At 56.2% G+C, this 16,112-nt stretch overlaps 1 protein-coding gene across 4 annotated transcripts in view; it reads left to right on the top strand.

The window, feature by feature from the left end:
- Positions 1-16,112, top strand: part of CRTC1 (CREB regulated transcription coactivator 1) — a 99,404-nt gene that overhangs the window by 61,821 nt on the left and 21,471 nt on the right. For 2 of the 4 annotated variants that reach the window (XM_074384369.1, XM_039466291.2), the window contains exons 2-7: positions 192-308; positions 1,400-1,447; positions 3,067-3,204; positions 4,291-4,352; positions 7,627-7,721; positions 11,474-11,559. In XM_074384369.1, the coding sequence (XP_074240470.1) occupies positions 192-308; positions 1,400-1,447; positions 3,067-3,204; positions 4,291-4,352; positions 7,627-7,721; positions 11,474-11,559 (546 nt within the window). The remainder of the gene's footprint in view (positions 1-191; positions 309-1,399; positions 1,448-3,066; positions 3,205-4,290; positions 4,353-7,626; positions 7,722-11,473; positions 11,560-16,112) is intronic. The other 2 variants (XM_074384370.1, XM_039466292.2) reach the window with 1 other exon arrangement.

The following is a 16,112-nucleotide window of genomic DNA, read 5'->3' as shown; positions in this document are numbered from 1 at the left end:
AGTGGAAAGCCGCCTGGCCCGTCAAGTCACAGCTTCTGGCCGTGATAAGAAATGACATCCTCTGGTCCTCAAAACTTCTGTCCTGATGCTGTCGATCCCACCGCATGGGTCTTTTTTTTGTCTTTGGGGCTGGCACTCTGGGATGAACCTGGGAGTGACCCCTCCCGCAGCTGCAGGCTTCTCTCTCGCAGCTCCAGCTCCAGAAATCCCAGTACCTGCAACTGGGCCCGAGCCGCGGCCAGTACTACGGCGGGTCCTTGCCCAATGTGAACCAGATTGGGAGTGGCACCATGGACCTGCCCTTCCAGGTGAGTGCCCCACCCCCAGCCCTGCCCCCCTCGGGAGGAGCTTCTCCCCAGCCTCCCACCGGGGGCCAGACATTGCAGACAGCTGGGGTCACCAGACAGTTGCCAGAGCCCACCCCACCCCTACCTTCTCCTTTTCTGTCCTGGGAACCGGAAGAAGCAGAGCGGCCCCATCAGGGTGCACCAGAATCCCCCCAAGCCCGTTCCCCATCAGCGGACCCCGACGCTAGCCCTCCATCTGGCCTCCAGCATTTCGGCAGCCACTACACCTGTTGGCCGGCTGTGCGGCAGCGGGAACCGCTTGGGGCCGCTGGGACTTGGCTCTGTCCTGCCTCACTAATCCGCAAGCCCAGCAATTCTCAGAAGGAGGCCCAGCAGCCTGACCCCACTTGTCTGCAAACGTTTCTTGGCAGAGGCCCACACAGCGCGGCTCCCGCAGGCTGCTCGGCCCCCGCAGGCTGCTCGGCCGCCGTGCACAGCCTTATCATAAACGGGAGATAGGCCCACAGCAGTCCTCTCCCCTGTCCCTGGTCTACGGGTGGACAGTGGGGACGGGGTAGGGTCAAGGGAGCTGGCCTGTGAGTCAGGGCCACCCTCAAGACGGTGTCTGGGCTCCACATGGACAGGTCCCCCTGGGGGTCACACGTACTCTGTGGCTGAGAAAAGCACCTTGGACACAGCCATGGCCACTGCCAGGCTGGATGGAGCCGGGGCCCCCTCCCGCGTCTCCCACCAGCTCCACCCCCACCTGCATCGCCGCTGGACAGGGCAGGGGTCCCTGGGCTGGCCCCAAGGGGCCGCTCGCCGGCATACACTGAGAGCAGGCCCTCATTGATGCTGGGCGTGCTTCCAGGCTGGGCTTTCTCCCCTCCTGCCCTTCTCTCCCCCTTCCTGTTGCTCCTGTCCCCTCTTCCCTGGAGGAGAGCCTCTCTCTGGGCATCTCCCAAGCTCAGTCTGAGTGGGGGCCGAGGGGCACAGCACCCTGTTGGGCGCCTGTCGCCCGAGGCCCACAGCCCCGGGGGGTCCCACACATCCCATCTTCGGGGCCAGGCGAGGCAGCAGCGTCTCAAAGTCTCGGTTCTTTGCATTTTCAGCCCAGCGGATTTCTGGGGGAGGCCCTGGCAGCGGCTCCTGTCTCTCTGGTAAATGAGCCCCCAGGCTGAGGCCGAGGCGTCCCCGGCGCCAGCCTGCAAGACCCCGACCCGCGTGCGGGCGCTGGGGATCTCTGAGCTCCCCGAGCGGCCGCCCCTGCGGCTCCCAGGGAGGTGGAGGTGTCCCGTCCGCCAAATGGAAACGGATCCACTCCGCACCCCCATCTCGGGAAGTGCGTATGGTCGCGTCGAGAGGCCCCGGGGACTCTTGGGGTCCATCTGGGGCAGATGCCACAGCCGCGCAGCCCCATCTGGGGTCCAGCAGAGCAGAGTCCAAGCATGTGCCCCACAGCTGCATGGTCCGTCCCTGCGCACACACAAGCACACACGTGCGCACGCGTCTCCCAAGCCAGGCCAGCAGGCAGGACCTGGCGAGCCAGGGCGTGGCCAGCCCCTGCTTCATTCTGCCTCTGACGCCGCTTCGGCTGCCTCAGTTTCCCCTCTGGGCTTCAAGGCATCTCTGGAAGGAGATGAGCGGCCCCCGCCCTCGGGAGCGCATGCGTTGGATGGTGCAGTTCCGACCCTCATTACCACAGGCCCCTGTCTCCCATGCGCACAGCCTTTTGGGAGCAAGAGCCACAGAAAGACCCAGACCAGCAACTTCATGCTGGATCGAAGACAGACTTGGGGGTCCCAGGGTTGGGGATAGCAGTCAGCCCTGAACTCTGGCCGAGGTTGGGACAGAGCAGCAATCCCAGCCATGGACAGGCTTCTGGAGGGGAGACTCACTTTAGTATCAGAGTCGCATTTTGCTCGGCTGCCTGGAGAAGGCACAAGGGCTCAGGGGCCAGATGGCCAGGCTGGGGATTGGCTGCATCCAGAGCTGGCACAGGCTGCCCATCTCGCCCCAGTCAGATGGCGAGTGGGTAACACAGGGCGGGCTCCTGGCAGCCCCGGGGGCATGAGGCCGGGCATGGAGCAGGGCCTGGGCAGGGGCGGCCCAGTGCCAGCCCCAGGTGCCGGGAGGAGCCCCGTCCAGCCATGCAGTAGGCCGTGGTTCCAGAAAGTGCCTGTACTTGGCTCTGGTGATGCCTGGAGGTGGCCATAGGGGAGAGCGCGTGGGGGCTGTGTCTCAGTCCAGAGCAGCCCTGGGCTCCACAAGGAAGCCTCCTGGGAACTTGAGCTTGGCCAGGTGGGCCCCGAAACAGTCCTGGGCTGGAAGCCCCTGGGCTGTCTCTTGGCAGCCCCTCCAGGGATGACATAGGTGGGGGTAGGAGGCTGGCCAGGCCCAGAGAGAGAGGGCGGAGGCCTGTCTACACCTGGTAAGGCTGGGGAGGGCTGCCCAGGCCGGCTGCACCCCTGGCACCTGGCGGGCGCTGGCCGTGAGCTTGTGCCGCTCTGCCTGGCCTGTGCATGCCAGCCACACTGCACGCCCCTACTGCCCTGGCTCCTGGGACCCCGGCTCACACCCCCTCCCTGCCCCCCAGTGCTTGGAGAGCTGGGGAGCTGGGGCTGAAGAAAGAAGCCCGTCCCAGGCTGCGGAGCAATGGCTGAGGGTGTTCCAGAGTGGGGGACCCTGTGATCAGACTCGGGGGGCAGCACTAGGGCCACAGCTGGTAACCATTGTTTGGGTTTTTCTCTCTCTCTGTTTCCGTCTCCTCCTCCCCCAGACCCCCTTCCAATCCTCGGGCCTGGACACCAGCCGGACCACCCGGCACCATGGGCTGGTGGACAGGGTGTACCGGGAGCGCGGCCGGCTCGGCTCCCCGCACCGCCGGCCCCTGTCCGTGGACAAACATGGACGGCAGATATCCTTTTCCTCAGAAGATGAGGGTGGGAGGCCAGGCCCTGCTGGTGCCGGCAGGACCCCGGGTTTACCCAGTACGTTCTGACAGGGCTCCCTGCTTCCAGCTCTGGGGACAGAATCAGGGCAGCACCGACTGGGAGGCTTGGTCTCACGGCAGCCCGGGAGGACTTCCTGGAAGGGGACCTGCCACAAGCCCTAGAGCCTTTGGCCAGACTTAGGGGCTCAGGGGGCACAGGGAACAGCTCCCAAGGCAGGAGTTAAGGAAGGTGACACCTGACCACAGAGGGCTTACTCACCTGGTAGGGCAGTGGGGCCAGGAAGGCCGTGAGCAGGGAGCCCACCGTCAGGGCTGTGAGCTGAGGGCCCTCTCCTGTGTGCCGCATGGAGGGCAGCCCAGCCGAGGCAGTGGGGCCGGGGCGTCTGTGTGAGACCCAGACACGTCCGAGGGAGGCTCCGTCTCTATGACAGGAGTAACATGCGCCTCTGTGACTCGGTCAGGCAGAGATTGGCCAGAGTCCCCCCTCCACCCCCAACTCAGCCGCCCCTTGGTGCTCAGCCAGCCCGGTCCCTCAACACCAGAGTCTGAGCGGCCTCGGGTTGCTCCTGGGATCCCTGGGCTCTCCAGAACAGAGAAGCTTGTTCTCCGGTTCTCATTTCTGTGGGCTGGGGGAGCTCGACCAGCTGGGCCCCAGACTGAGCCCTTGGGCCCTGGGAGCCGCCCCGTCAGCCCAGGATGGAGAGTCCAGACCAGGTTCAGCTGAACCCAGACTCCCCAGCGTCCCCACAGGCCCTACTGTCACAGCTCAGAACCCCCTCCCTTGGAAGGGGTACAGCCTGCACGTGCACTCACGGAGCAGAGTGCTGAGTGCTAGGTGGACAGGGCCATACCCCTGGGGAGCCCCTGAAAGCGGGGCTGCTTGCAGTCAGGCAGGAAAGGCCGGCAGGAAACGCCCGCCCCCTGCCGTACTGATCCCAGCTGTTTGCAGGCTCTGGGCCGAACCAGCCAGGGGGCTTGCTGCCCTGGGCTGAGAGTGTTGGTGGAGGCGGGGTCTCAGCCAGTGGCACTGCCCCCTTAACTCACGTTCACGCCGACAGCTGCCCCTACGGCACCGTGTACCTCTCGCCACCCGCAGACACCAGCTGGAGAAGGTCAGTGGCTGAATCCCACCCGCCCCCTTCTTGTTGGAAACAAAGCCGAACTCTCGTCACGGTTACACGTGGAAAAGCAGGACACAAGTTTCTTTAAAAATGACCAAACTGAGGTGCATCCAGAAATTTCTAGAAATTAGACCTCAACCTGAAACACAGGGGTTCCAGCTTTGGTGGTGGTGGTGGGGGTCTTCTAATATTTCCCCTTCCCCCCATTTATGACTTTAAAAAAAACAAAAGTAGGACCGGGCATGGTGGCTCACGTCTATAATCCCAGCACTTTGGGAGGCTGAGGCAGGTGGATCACGAGGTCCAGGTGGATCACGAGTTCAAGACCAGCCTGGCCAACATGGTGCAACGCCATCTCGACCAAAAATACAAAAACTCACCAGGTGTGGTGGTGTGTACCTGTAATCCCAGCTACTCCGGAGGTTGAGGCGGGAGGATGGCGTGGACCCGGGAGGCAGAGGTTGCAGTGAGCCGAGATCAAGGCACTGCACTCCAGCTTGGGTAACAGAGCAAGACTCAATCTCAAAAAAAAAAAAAAAAAAGGAGGATGATACCGAGTATTCAGCACTGTAGCTTGCTCTTTCCCATTTAATGCTGTGTTCAGAGCAGTTAACCGCGTGACTCAACAGCCACTGAAAATGTGATGATCAAATTATCATATTAATACACGTAGGATGGAAGATCAGGAAAGACAGGCCAGGCACCGTGGCTCACAGCTGTAATCCCAACACTTCAGGAGACCAGCGCAGGCAATCACTTGAGCCCAGGAGTTCAAGACCAGCCTGAGCAATCTAGAAAGAGCCCATCTCCACAAACAATGAGAGAAGTAGCCAGGTGTGGTCGTGCATGCCTGTAGTCCTGGCTACTCGGGAGGCTGAGGTGGGAGGATCGCTTGAGCCCAGGAGGTCCGGGCTGCAGTGAGCTATGATCATGCCACTGCAGTCCGGCCTGGGCCACAGAGTGAGACCCTGTCTCAAAGGCCTAAAATTACAATAGTACAGTTAATATAACAACAAATAATATCGATTATGGTTGTACAACAATGTGAATGTATGCAATGTCTCAGAACTATACACTCAGGAGCAGTTAAAACTGTACATATGTACACATATATACACACGTCTGTACTTAACATATGTATACATATCTATGTGTATGTGCATATATATATATATGTAATTTTTTTTTTTGAGACATGGTCACACTCTGTTACTGAGGCTGGAGTGCAGTGGCACGATTACTGCAGCTCACTGCAGCCTTGACCTCCCAGACTCAATCGTCCCACCTCTGCTTCCAGCTAATTTTTTTTTTTTTTTGTAGAGACAAGATCTTGCCATGTTACCCAGGCTGGGCTCGAACTCCTGGGCCTAAGTGATCCATCCATCTTGGCCTCCCAAAGTGCTGGGATTACAGGACAAGAGCCACTGTGCCTGACTGTTATATATATTTTACTACAATAGAAAAAATGTATAGCCAGGCACAGTGACTCATGCCTGTAATCCCAGCACTTTGGGAGGCCAAGGCGGGCAGTTCACCAGAGGTCAGGAGTTTGAGACCAACCTGACCAACATGGAGAAACCCCCTTCTCTGCTAAAAACACAAAATTAGCCAGGCATGGTGGTGCATGCCTGTAATCCTAGCTGCTCGGGAGGCTGAGGCAGGAGAATCGCTTGACCCCAGGAGGCAGAGGTTTCGGTGAGCTAAGATCACGCCATTGCACTCCAGCCTGGGTGACAGAGTCGCAAAACTCCGTCTCAAAAAAAAAAAAAGACCGGGCGCGGTGGCTCAAGCCTGTAATCCCAGCACTTTGGGAGGCCAAGGCGGGTGGATCACGAGGTCAAGAGATCAAGACCATCCTGGTCAACATGGTGAAACCCCGTCTCTACTAAAGGTGCAAAAAATTAGCTGGGCATGGTGGCACGTGCCTGTAATCCCAGCTACTCAGGAGGCTGAGGCAGGAGAATTGCCTGAACCCAGGGGGCAGAGGTTGTGGTGAGCCGAGATCGCGCCATTGCACTCCAGCCTGGGTAACAAGAGCGAAACTCCGTCTCAAAAAAAAAAAGAGAGAAGGAAAAAACAGAGCTGGGCACGGTGACTCACATCATGCCTGTCATCCCAGCCCTTTGGGAGGCCGAAGCAGGTACATGGCTAGAGCTCGGGAGGTTGAGGCTGCAGTGAGCCATGATTGTGCCACTGCACTCCAACCTGGGGGCAGAGTGAGACCCCGTCTCAAAAAAAGAAAAAATACGCACACGGGTTAGTAAACAAAGAAGACAAGTAAGCAGGCTGTTCTCTCTCTATATACAATATTAAATTCTCACCAAGCCTTGTCATAGACCAGGCTGTGTTCCACTGTCACATGTATTAACTGATATGAAATGCATGGAGCTTTACGTAATGGGCACTGTCATCTCCCTTTTAGTCCGTTTTAGACATGAGGAAATTGAGCACAGAGAGGTCAGAACACTTGCTCAGGGGCACACAGCTGGTGGTGGCTGCACCCGTATTTTGCTGGGTAGCCAAGGAGGCTTTCTGGGGGGGGGGGGGACCTTGAGGCAGCTGCAGCCAGGAGCAGATTGGGTCACCTTGTCCCTTCTCCCCTTCAGCTCTCAGAGGGAAGTGGGGGCCCTGGAGGCAGAGGGCAGAGCCTCTCCTGGGCTGGTTGAACCAAAACCTCCTGCCTCATGCTGGCTTCCCAACCATGGGAGCCTCTAAGTGGCTTCATTCCTTCCAGGGCTTTCTCCAAACCTCTTCCACCTGTCACACTGGGTCTTTGTGACACTGAGCATCCCAGAGGGCACTGCCACCCGATTGCATTTGCCACCAGGAGGGAACCCGGTGACAGGCTGGAGGCTTGTACCCCAAGGCTCGGCACCTGTGGGGCACCTTCTGTGGGTGGGGGGATTGCAGCAGGAGGGCACCATCCTTTCCCCAAAGCTGGGAAGCCTCTCTGTTGCCCAAGCTGGTCTTGAACTCCTGGGCTCAAGAGATCCTCTCATCTCAGCCTCCTGAGTTGGTGGGACCAGAGCGTGCGCCACCTTGCCCCATTGCTATTTGTGTTTCACGGGCCTTGCAGATGAACGCCACAGTCACTCTGATGGCTCTTTTTAGAATGATGTCCTGAGAGCTTTGCTCAGGTGCAGCAGCTCACAAAAATGACGCACAGCTGCCACCCTGTCCATCAAGCACGTCTGGGCTGGGATCAGGACTGTCACATCGCCTGCCTTGGTCCCAAGCTCACTGTCTCTTCCTCCCTCCTGGCCAGGACCAATTCTGACTCCGCCCTGCACCAGAGCACAATGACACCCACGCAGCCCGAATCCTTTACCAGTGGGTCCCAGGACATGCACCAGAAAAGAGGTATGGGCAGGGGACACGGGTGTCTTTGCTGGGGTCAGGCAAGTCCAGCAGGTGGCCCCGGTTCCCCAGGAGGTCACAAGCTTGTGGGCAGACGGCCCTTCAAAGGAATACTCAGACTATGCTGGGGGTCAGGGAAGGGGCTTGGAAGCTTTCAGAGGTGGTGCTACTAGAGTTGGGTTTTGAAGAATGCGTAGGAGTTTCCTAGACAGAGAAAACAACCCTGCAGGCGCATGCTGGCTTCCATTCCTGGATTGAGGGCGTGGCCATGAAGTCTGGGTGCTGCACAGATGCTTGTTTCACATGTAGCCTCAGCAAGCCCACGCCAAAGGAGCATTTGTCAGCTCATGACAGAGCAGGCCAGGGTTAGACCTTCAGCTGCAGGTCCAGCTCCTTCCAGGGCGCCCCGCTGGACTGTTTCCCGGCTCTGCTGCAGAGAACTAACTCCCCTGCCCCCAAACCCTGGGCACATCCGAGCTATCGAGAGTGAGAAAGAGGCCATCTCTTCCGGACTCTTGGCCAGAGTGCCGCCTCCGGCCAAGCCACGCACACCCCTGTGGTGGCGGCAGATCTGTACCCAGGTCCTGGGCTCCAGTTCGAAGCCGGGCGTGGAGGCAGCACCCTGGGCACCTTCAAGGAGGGCATATGCTGTCTTAAAAACTGGGCCGGTGCCATCAGAGAAGGGAGCTTGGAGGCTGCGAGGCCAGCCCCAGGAAACCTGGCACTGCCTAAGGCGCTGAAGCCCAGGAGCTGCACGCGCTTTGGGCCCACACACGGTCGCTTGTGTCGCCGCGATTCACCAAGTGGGTGGGTAAACACGCAAGGGAGATTCTGCTGATAGGAGGGGAAAGGGAGGGCTGTTGGCCAGAACCTCACTCTGGGTTCCGGCTGAGCATGCAGCAGAGGCGAGAGGGAGAAGAGAATGCCTCCATGATGAAAACGAGGCTTCTGGAACACCTCGTGCTGCTGAGGACGGCACGGTGCCTGGGTCTTCCCTGCCATTCCTAATGAGCGGGCTGTCTGAGCCTTCTGCCTTTCCTACCAGGTCCCCACAAACAGAGGACATCTGGGGGGTGGGCACCGGGATGTTGCCATCCCCTGGGACGCTGTAACCGGGGAAGGGAGCTGTTACCTGGGACCCCCTGGTGGCCTTGGAGTGGGGGCTTAGCAGAGACAGTCATCTATCCCTACCCTCCTAGCAGGGCCCGAGGTGGTGACAGGGCTGGATTTGGCCTGGCCGCCTCCCTGAAGCCTGGCTTTCAGCAAGGAGGGTTGGTCTATCTGGCTATGCTCATGGCTCTCCCTGTTACAAGTTAAAAAAAAAAAAAAAGGCCGGGCGCAGTGGCTCAAGCCTGTAATCCCAGCACTTTGGGAGGCCGAGGCAGGTGGATCACAAGGTCAAGAGATCGAGACCATCCTGGTCAACATGGTGAAACCCCGTCTCTACCAAAAATACAAAAAATTAGCTGGGCATGGTGGCGCGTGCCTGTAATCCCAGCTACTCAGGAGGCTGAGGCAGGAGAATTGCCTGAACCCGGGAGCCGGAGGTTGCGGTGAGCCGAGATCGCGCCATTGCACTCCAGCCTGGGTAACAAGAGCGAAACTCCGTCTCAAAAAAAAAAAAAAAAAACCACGAAACATGCAACAGGCGTAAAGAAAATGAGGAAGTGGCAGCGTGTGGTGGCTCACGCCTGTCGTCCCAGCACTGTGGGAGGCTGAGAAAGGCAGATTGCTTGAGCTTAGGAGTTTGAGACCAGCCTGGGCAACACGGTGAGACTCCGTCTCTACCAAAAATACAAAAAATTCACTGATTACATGTGCCCGTGTTCCAGCTACTCAGGAGGCTGAGGCAGGAGCAGGGATTGTTTGAGCCTGGGAGGTGGAGGTTGCAGTGAGCTAAGATCATGCCACTGCACTCCAGCCTGGGCAGCAGAGTGAAACCCTGTCTCAAAAGAAAAAAGAAAATGGGGACATTTTTATTCTCGCCTCAACTGAAAGGTTCAAGGAGAGGCACCTTCAGGCCCGGCTGCTTCTAGAGCCTTGACTGCTGCCCCTCCATCCCGTCCCTCAGACCCTCCCTGTCCTCCTTACGCTCTGGGGGCTGGCTGACATTGTGGCTGACTCACGGGACTGCCGCTGCCACTAGGGTACTGGTCCCACCCCCGTCAGCACTGAGTGACAGGGTCTGAACCCCTGTGCTTGGCGCCGGGGGCTCAATAAGGGTTCGGCCACTGGGTGCCAGCAGCCCAGAGCAGTAAGTGGGTTCAGTGAGTGGTGGATGTGGAACAACATGCAAGCTAGGGCCAGGCGCAGTGGCCCACACCTGTAATCCCAGCGCTTTGGAAGGTGGATCACCTGAGGTCAGGAGTTCGAGACCAGCCTGGCAACATGGTGAGACCTCATCTCTACTAAAAAATACAAAAATTAGCTGGGTATGGTGATACATGCCCGTAATCCCAGCTACTAGGGGGGCTGAGGCAGGAGGATCGCTTGAACCTGGGAGGTGGAGGGTGCAGTGAGCCGAGATCATGCCACTGCACTCCAGCCTGGGCAACAGAGCAAGACTCTGTCTCAAAACAAAACAAACCAAAACAATGAGCTGGGCATGGTGGCGCATACCTGTAATCCCAGCTTCTTGGGAGGCTGAAGCAGGAGAATCTCTTGAACTCTCTTGAACCCAGGAGGCATGGGTTGCAGGTGAGCCAAGATCGTGCCACTGCACTCCAGCCTGGGTGCGAGAGTGAGACTCTGTCTCAAAAAAAAAAAAAAGAAAAAGAAAAAGAAAATACACACGAGCTAGGCAGCTGCTCTTGGGAGAGGTTCTTAGCTGTTCTCTGTAGCCTGAAGCCTCCGAGGCCCACGTTGGTTCAGCCTCCTCTGTGGGAGGCTGAATCAACACATCCTCAGGCTCTGGAGCTGCTGTTTTTATATTTATTATTTTACTTTAGAGACAGGGTGTCGCTCTGTCACATAGGCTGGAGTGCCATGGCATGATCACAACTCACTGCAGCCTCCATCTCTCAGGCTCAAGCAGTCCTTCCACCTCAGCCTCCTGAGTAGCTGGGACTGCAGGCGCACACCACCACACTCGGCCAATTTTCTGATTTTTTTTTTGTAGACACGAGGTCTTGCCATGTTGCGCAGGCCAGTCTCAAACTCCTGAGCTCAAGTGATTTGCCTGCCTCAGCCTCCCAAAGTGTCGGGATTATAGGCATGAGCCATCATGCCTGGCCTTGTTTTTCTTTTTCTTTATTGAAACAGTTTCACTCTGTCGCCCAGGCTGGAGTGCAGTGGCGCGATCTGAGCTCATTGCAACCTCTGCCTCCCCAGTTCAAGCGATTCTCCTGCCTCAGCCTCCGGAGTAGCTGGGACTATAGGTTCCCACCACCACACCTGGCTAATTTTTGTATGTTTAGTAGAGACGGGACTTCCCCGTGTTGCCCAGGCTGGTCTGGAACTCCTGACCTCGGGCGATCTGCCCACCTCGGCCTCCCAAATGCTGGGATTACAGGCATGAGCCACCGCGCCTGCCTATCTTTTTCTTAAGTCACAGATTCTCTGACTTATTTAAAGTTGTTGTTGTTTGTCATGAACTGCTTTTTCCTGGTTTTAGTAGAGTCCACAGAAGTTTTGTTCAGACAGTTGCAGTCCTACCACGGCCGTGACTCGGTGTCAGGAACGTGTCCTCCTGGTGCCACCATGCGGCTGCACAGAAATTTCTTCTCTGATTCTCTTTCTCCCCTCCCACCTCCCAGTCTTACTGTTAACAGTCCCGGGAATGGAAGAGACCACATCAGAGGCAGACAAAAACCTTTCCAAGCAAGCGTGGGACACCAAGAAGGTAAGAGCCCATGAGCTTTCAAAACGTGTTTTTCTTCTTGCTCTTCTCTAGCATCACCCGGGCAAAGGTGACAAAATGGCACGTTGGGGTGGCTTCACCTTCCCGAGACAGGGAACCTCACTATGATTTTTCCATCTTAGAAACTGAACGGTCTTTTGATCACTAACAGCAGGCCTTATCCAACGGGCCAAAACTGCACAAAGAATTAAAACCCAGGCTGGGTGCAGTGGCTCACGCTTGTAATCCCAGCACTTTGGGAGACCAAGGCAGGGGGATCACCTGAGGTCAGGAGTTTGAGACCAGCCTGACCAATATGGTGAAATCCCGTCTCTACTCAAAATACAAAATATTAGCTGGGTGTAGTGGTGGCAGACATCTGTAATCCCAGACCGAGGCGGGAGAATCGCTTGAACCTGGGAAGCAGAGGTTGCAGTGAGCTGAGGTCATGTCATTGTACTCTAGTCTGGGCGACAGAGTGAGACTCCGTCTCAATACATAAATAAATAAGCACTCCAGCCTGGGCAACAAGAGTAAGACTCTGTCTAAATAAATAAATTTAATTAAATAAATAAAACCCATTGCTGGCCTGGCGTGGTGGCTCACGCCTGTAATCCCAGCACTTTGGGAGGCCGAGACCGGTGGATCACCTGAGGTCAGGAGTTCAAGACCAGCCTGGCCAACATGGTGAAACCCCATCTCTACTAAAAATACAAAAAAGTTAGCTGGCTGTGGTGGCAGGGACCTATATCCCAACTACTTTGATAGGCTGAGGCAGTAGAATTGCTTGAACCCAGGAGCAGAGGTTGCAATGAGCCGAGATCGTACCCTTGCACTCCAGCCTGGGGCAACAAGAACAAAACTCTGTCTCAAAATATAAAAGTAAAATAAAAATAAAACCAGTCACGAGTCAAGTTGTGGTGGAAGGGAGAGCAATGCAAATTACTCCTCCTCTCGGACAGGGACGCACCATTCTGCGCCAAAATCCTCTCAAAAGGGTTTGCCCCTGGCCGGCCGTGGCTCCTGTCTGTAATCCCAGCACCTTGGGAGGCCGAGGTGGGAGGATCACTTGAGCTCAGGAGTTCGGGAGCAGCCTGGTCAACAAAATGAGACCCTGTCTCTGCAAGAAATGAGTCAGGCGTGGCGGTGTGCACCTGTCCTCTGAGCTCCTCGGGAGGCTAAGGCGGGAGGATCACTTGAGCCCAGGAGATCAAGGCTGCAGTGAGCTATGACTGTACCGTAGCATCCCACCCTGGGCAACAGAGCAAGACCCCTTCTGGTGGGGGGGAAAAAAGTGTTGCTCCATGGGTTTATTCTGCGGGAATTCAGTCAGTGGGAGTTGAGGCATGAGCAAGGAGCGATGTGTTTGAAGATATTTCCCAGAGCTTTTGTAATAAACTAGAAACAACCCGTACGTTCAAGAGCAGGGGATTTGCTGAGGAAACTGTCCTCAGTCCCCAAGGAGATAGGATTTTGAAGACATTGTCAACGCATGAAAGACACTCCTGATGCTATTGTCATGTGAACAGAATGGGCTAAGTGTATTTGAAAAGGCATGAAACGAGATGCAGCTGTGCAGATACCGGGAGCAAAGCTGACAGGGCCGTCGTGCGAGGGTTGGTGCATCCTCTGTCCTGGTGCAAGTGGGTGGCGCTGTCGGTCCTTGGTGCCCATCTGTGTATTTCTGTTTCTTTTTTTTAGTTTATTTTTAAATTTCGTTATATTTATTTTAATTATGTGTTTATTTAATTTGAGACAGTCTTGCTCTGTCCGCCAGGCTGCAGTGCAGTGATCTCTTCTTACTGCAACCTCCACCTCCCGGGTTCAAGCAATTCTCCTGCCTCACCCTCCCCGGTAGCTGGGATTACAGGCATGTGCCACGCCTGGCTAATTTTTGTATTTTTGGTAGAGATGGAGGTTTCACCATGTTGGCCAGGCTGGCTTCGAACTCCTGACCTCAAGTGGTCTGCCCACCTCAGCCTCTCAGAGTGCTGGGGTGACAGGCTCTTTTTCCTACTTTAGAGATAGGATCTCGCTTATGCCTAGGCTGCAGTGCGGTGATGCCACCCTAGCCCACTGCAGCCTTGGTCTCCTGGGCTCAAACAGTCCTGTGCGTCAGCTTCCAGAGGAGCTGAGACTATAGGCGCACGCCACCATACCTGACAGATTTTTGTTTTGTTTTGTTCTGAGATGGAGCTTGGGTCTTTTGCTCAGGCTGGAGTGCAGTGGCACAGTCCGGACTCACTGCAACCTGTGGCTTCGCTGGTTCAAGCCATTCTTCTCCCCTCAGCCTCCTGAATAGCTGGGATTACAGGAGCCCACCCACCATGCCTGGCTAATTTTCATATTTTTAGTAGAGACGGAATTTCACCGTGTTGGCCAGGCTGGTCTTGAACACCCGACCTCAGGTGATCCACCCACCTCATCCTTCCAAAGTGCTGGGATTACAGGTGTGAGCCACTGTTCCCAGTCAATTCTTAAATCTTTTATAGAGACAGGGTCTCACTTCATTGCCCAGGCTGCTCTCAAACTCCTAGGCTCAAGCACTCCTCTGCCTCAGCCTCCCAGAATGCTGAGATTACAGGCATGAGCCACCTCCCCTGGCCTATTTTTAAATTTTTGGTAGAGACGGGGTCTCACTGTGTTGCCCAGGCAAGTCTCAAAGTCCTGGATTCTTTCTGTGTGTTTCAGTTTGGCACAAGGAGTCCCTGGGATTTCCATACTTGGGGGAAAAAAATCTTTAAAAAAGAACTCTAGGCTAGGCTCGGTGGCTCACGCCTGTAATCCCAGCACTTTGGGAGGCCAAGGCTGTTAGATCACCCAAGGTCAGTAGTTCAAGACCAGCCTGGCCAACATGGTGAAACCCTGTCTCTACTAAGTACAAAAAATTAGCCGAGCGTGGTGGCACATGCCTGAAATCCCAGCTACCTGGGAGGTTGAGGCAGAAGAATCACTTAAACCCGGGAGGCGGAGGTTGCAGTGGGCCGAGACCGTACCACTGTACTCCAGCCTGGGCACTGAGAGTGAAAACTCAATTTCAAAAAGAAAGAAAGAACTCTAAGCTGGGCACAGTGGCTCATGCCTGTAATCCCCACACACTTCGGGAGGCTGAGGTAGGCGGATTGCTTCAGCCTAGGAGTTTGAGAACAGTTTGGGCAACGTACAGAGACCTGGTTTCTACAGAACATTTTGAAACAGCCAGTGTGATATGTGTGTGTGCCTGCTACTTGGGAGGCAAGAGGGTCGCTGGAGCCCAGGAGTTCAAGTCCAGCCTGGGCAACAGAGCGAGACCCTGTTTCTTTAAAAAAAAAAAAAAAAAAAAATTCTAAGGACAAACAAAACTAGAAAAGCGGCAGCAGAGAGGAAGGTAAGTAGGCAACGGTCGGTTTGCACAGCTGGATGTTGGGCCGTCACTCGAGAAAGTGTCCTTACAGAGGGAGACACACCGCTGATGGAGGAGGGGGCGGTGGGTGAATTTTTAATACTGTTCAGAAATCCATTAATGTCCCCGTGATGTTCGTGGAATGCTTTTCAAAGTATTCTTGCGAACGTGATCACCGGTGTGCTTTGCAGAAATCGGTAATGAAGCGAATGTTTACTCTCAGAATGAAGGTGGCTCTGGCCAAGTAGAAACCCGTTCAGCCGGCGTTCCCCGCAGAGGCTTAACGCCCGCCGGTCGCACGCCACCCCTCGGGCGCCCCAGTGGCTGCGGGTTGGGCATTGCCCCCTCACGGTACATGCACTTCGAGGCCAGCCCCACCCTCTGCCAGTGCCTTTGCCTTTTTCATCTGACAATCCTGAAAGAACTCAGCCGGGAGTGTCCGCCCCAGGGCCCCAGGGGCGGAAACGTGCCACACTGGTGCCCTCATCCATGGCCGGGCCTCTGTCTGGTCATGCCTGCCAAGAGCAGAAGACGGGTCCTCTTTTGTCTTTGAACAGGAGTCTGGGGGCCCCCTACCTGGAGCCTGTCATTCCCCAGGCCTGCAGTGATCCCATGTCGCAGCTTGTGTTACGTCCCCGACTCACAGGGGAGGAAACACTGGTCCCCCAGGAAGGTTTTCCTGGGCACCCCCTCCCCAAGGCCAACTCGCTGGGCTCTGTCCGACTTGGAGGCTGCCCTGCCATCCCTTGATGCTCACAGCCAGAGCCAGACCCCACCCTGCTTTCAGAAGCCCTTGGAGGTACCTGGCCGGTCGTTTTACTGGGATTCTGATTCCCTTTCCCATTGCTGTGAAAAGTCCAAACTTCAGGCCAGGGGCTGTGGCTCACGCCTATAAGCCTAGCACTTTGGGAGGCCGAGGTGGGAGGATCGCTTGAGCGCAGGAGTTTGAGACCAGCCTGGGCAACATGGTGAGGCCTCATCTCTACTAAAAAATTAAAAAATTAAAATTAGACATTTTTTAGCTGGGCGAGGTGGCTCACACCTGTAATCCCAGCACTTTGAGAGGCCGAGGTGGGTGGATCGCCTGAGGTCGGGAGTTCGAGACCAGCCTGACCAACATGGAGAAACCCGTCTCTACTAAAAATAGAAAAAAGTGATCCGGGCGTGGTGACGC

Source organism: Saimiri boliviensis, chromosome 14, assembly GCF_048565385.1.
Source record: "Saimiri boliviensis isolate mSaiBol1 chromosome 14, mSaiBol1.pri, whole genome shotgun sequence".
Taxonomy (NCBI): domain Eukaryota; kingdom Metazoa; phylum Chordata; class Mammalia; order Primates; family Cebidae; genus Saimiri; species Saimiri boliviensis.
This window is presented reverse-complemented; position numbering and strand designations above follow the sequence as displayed.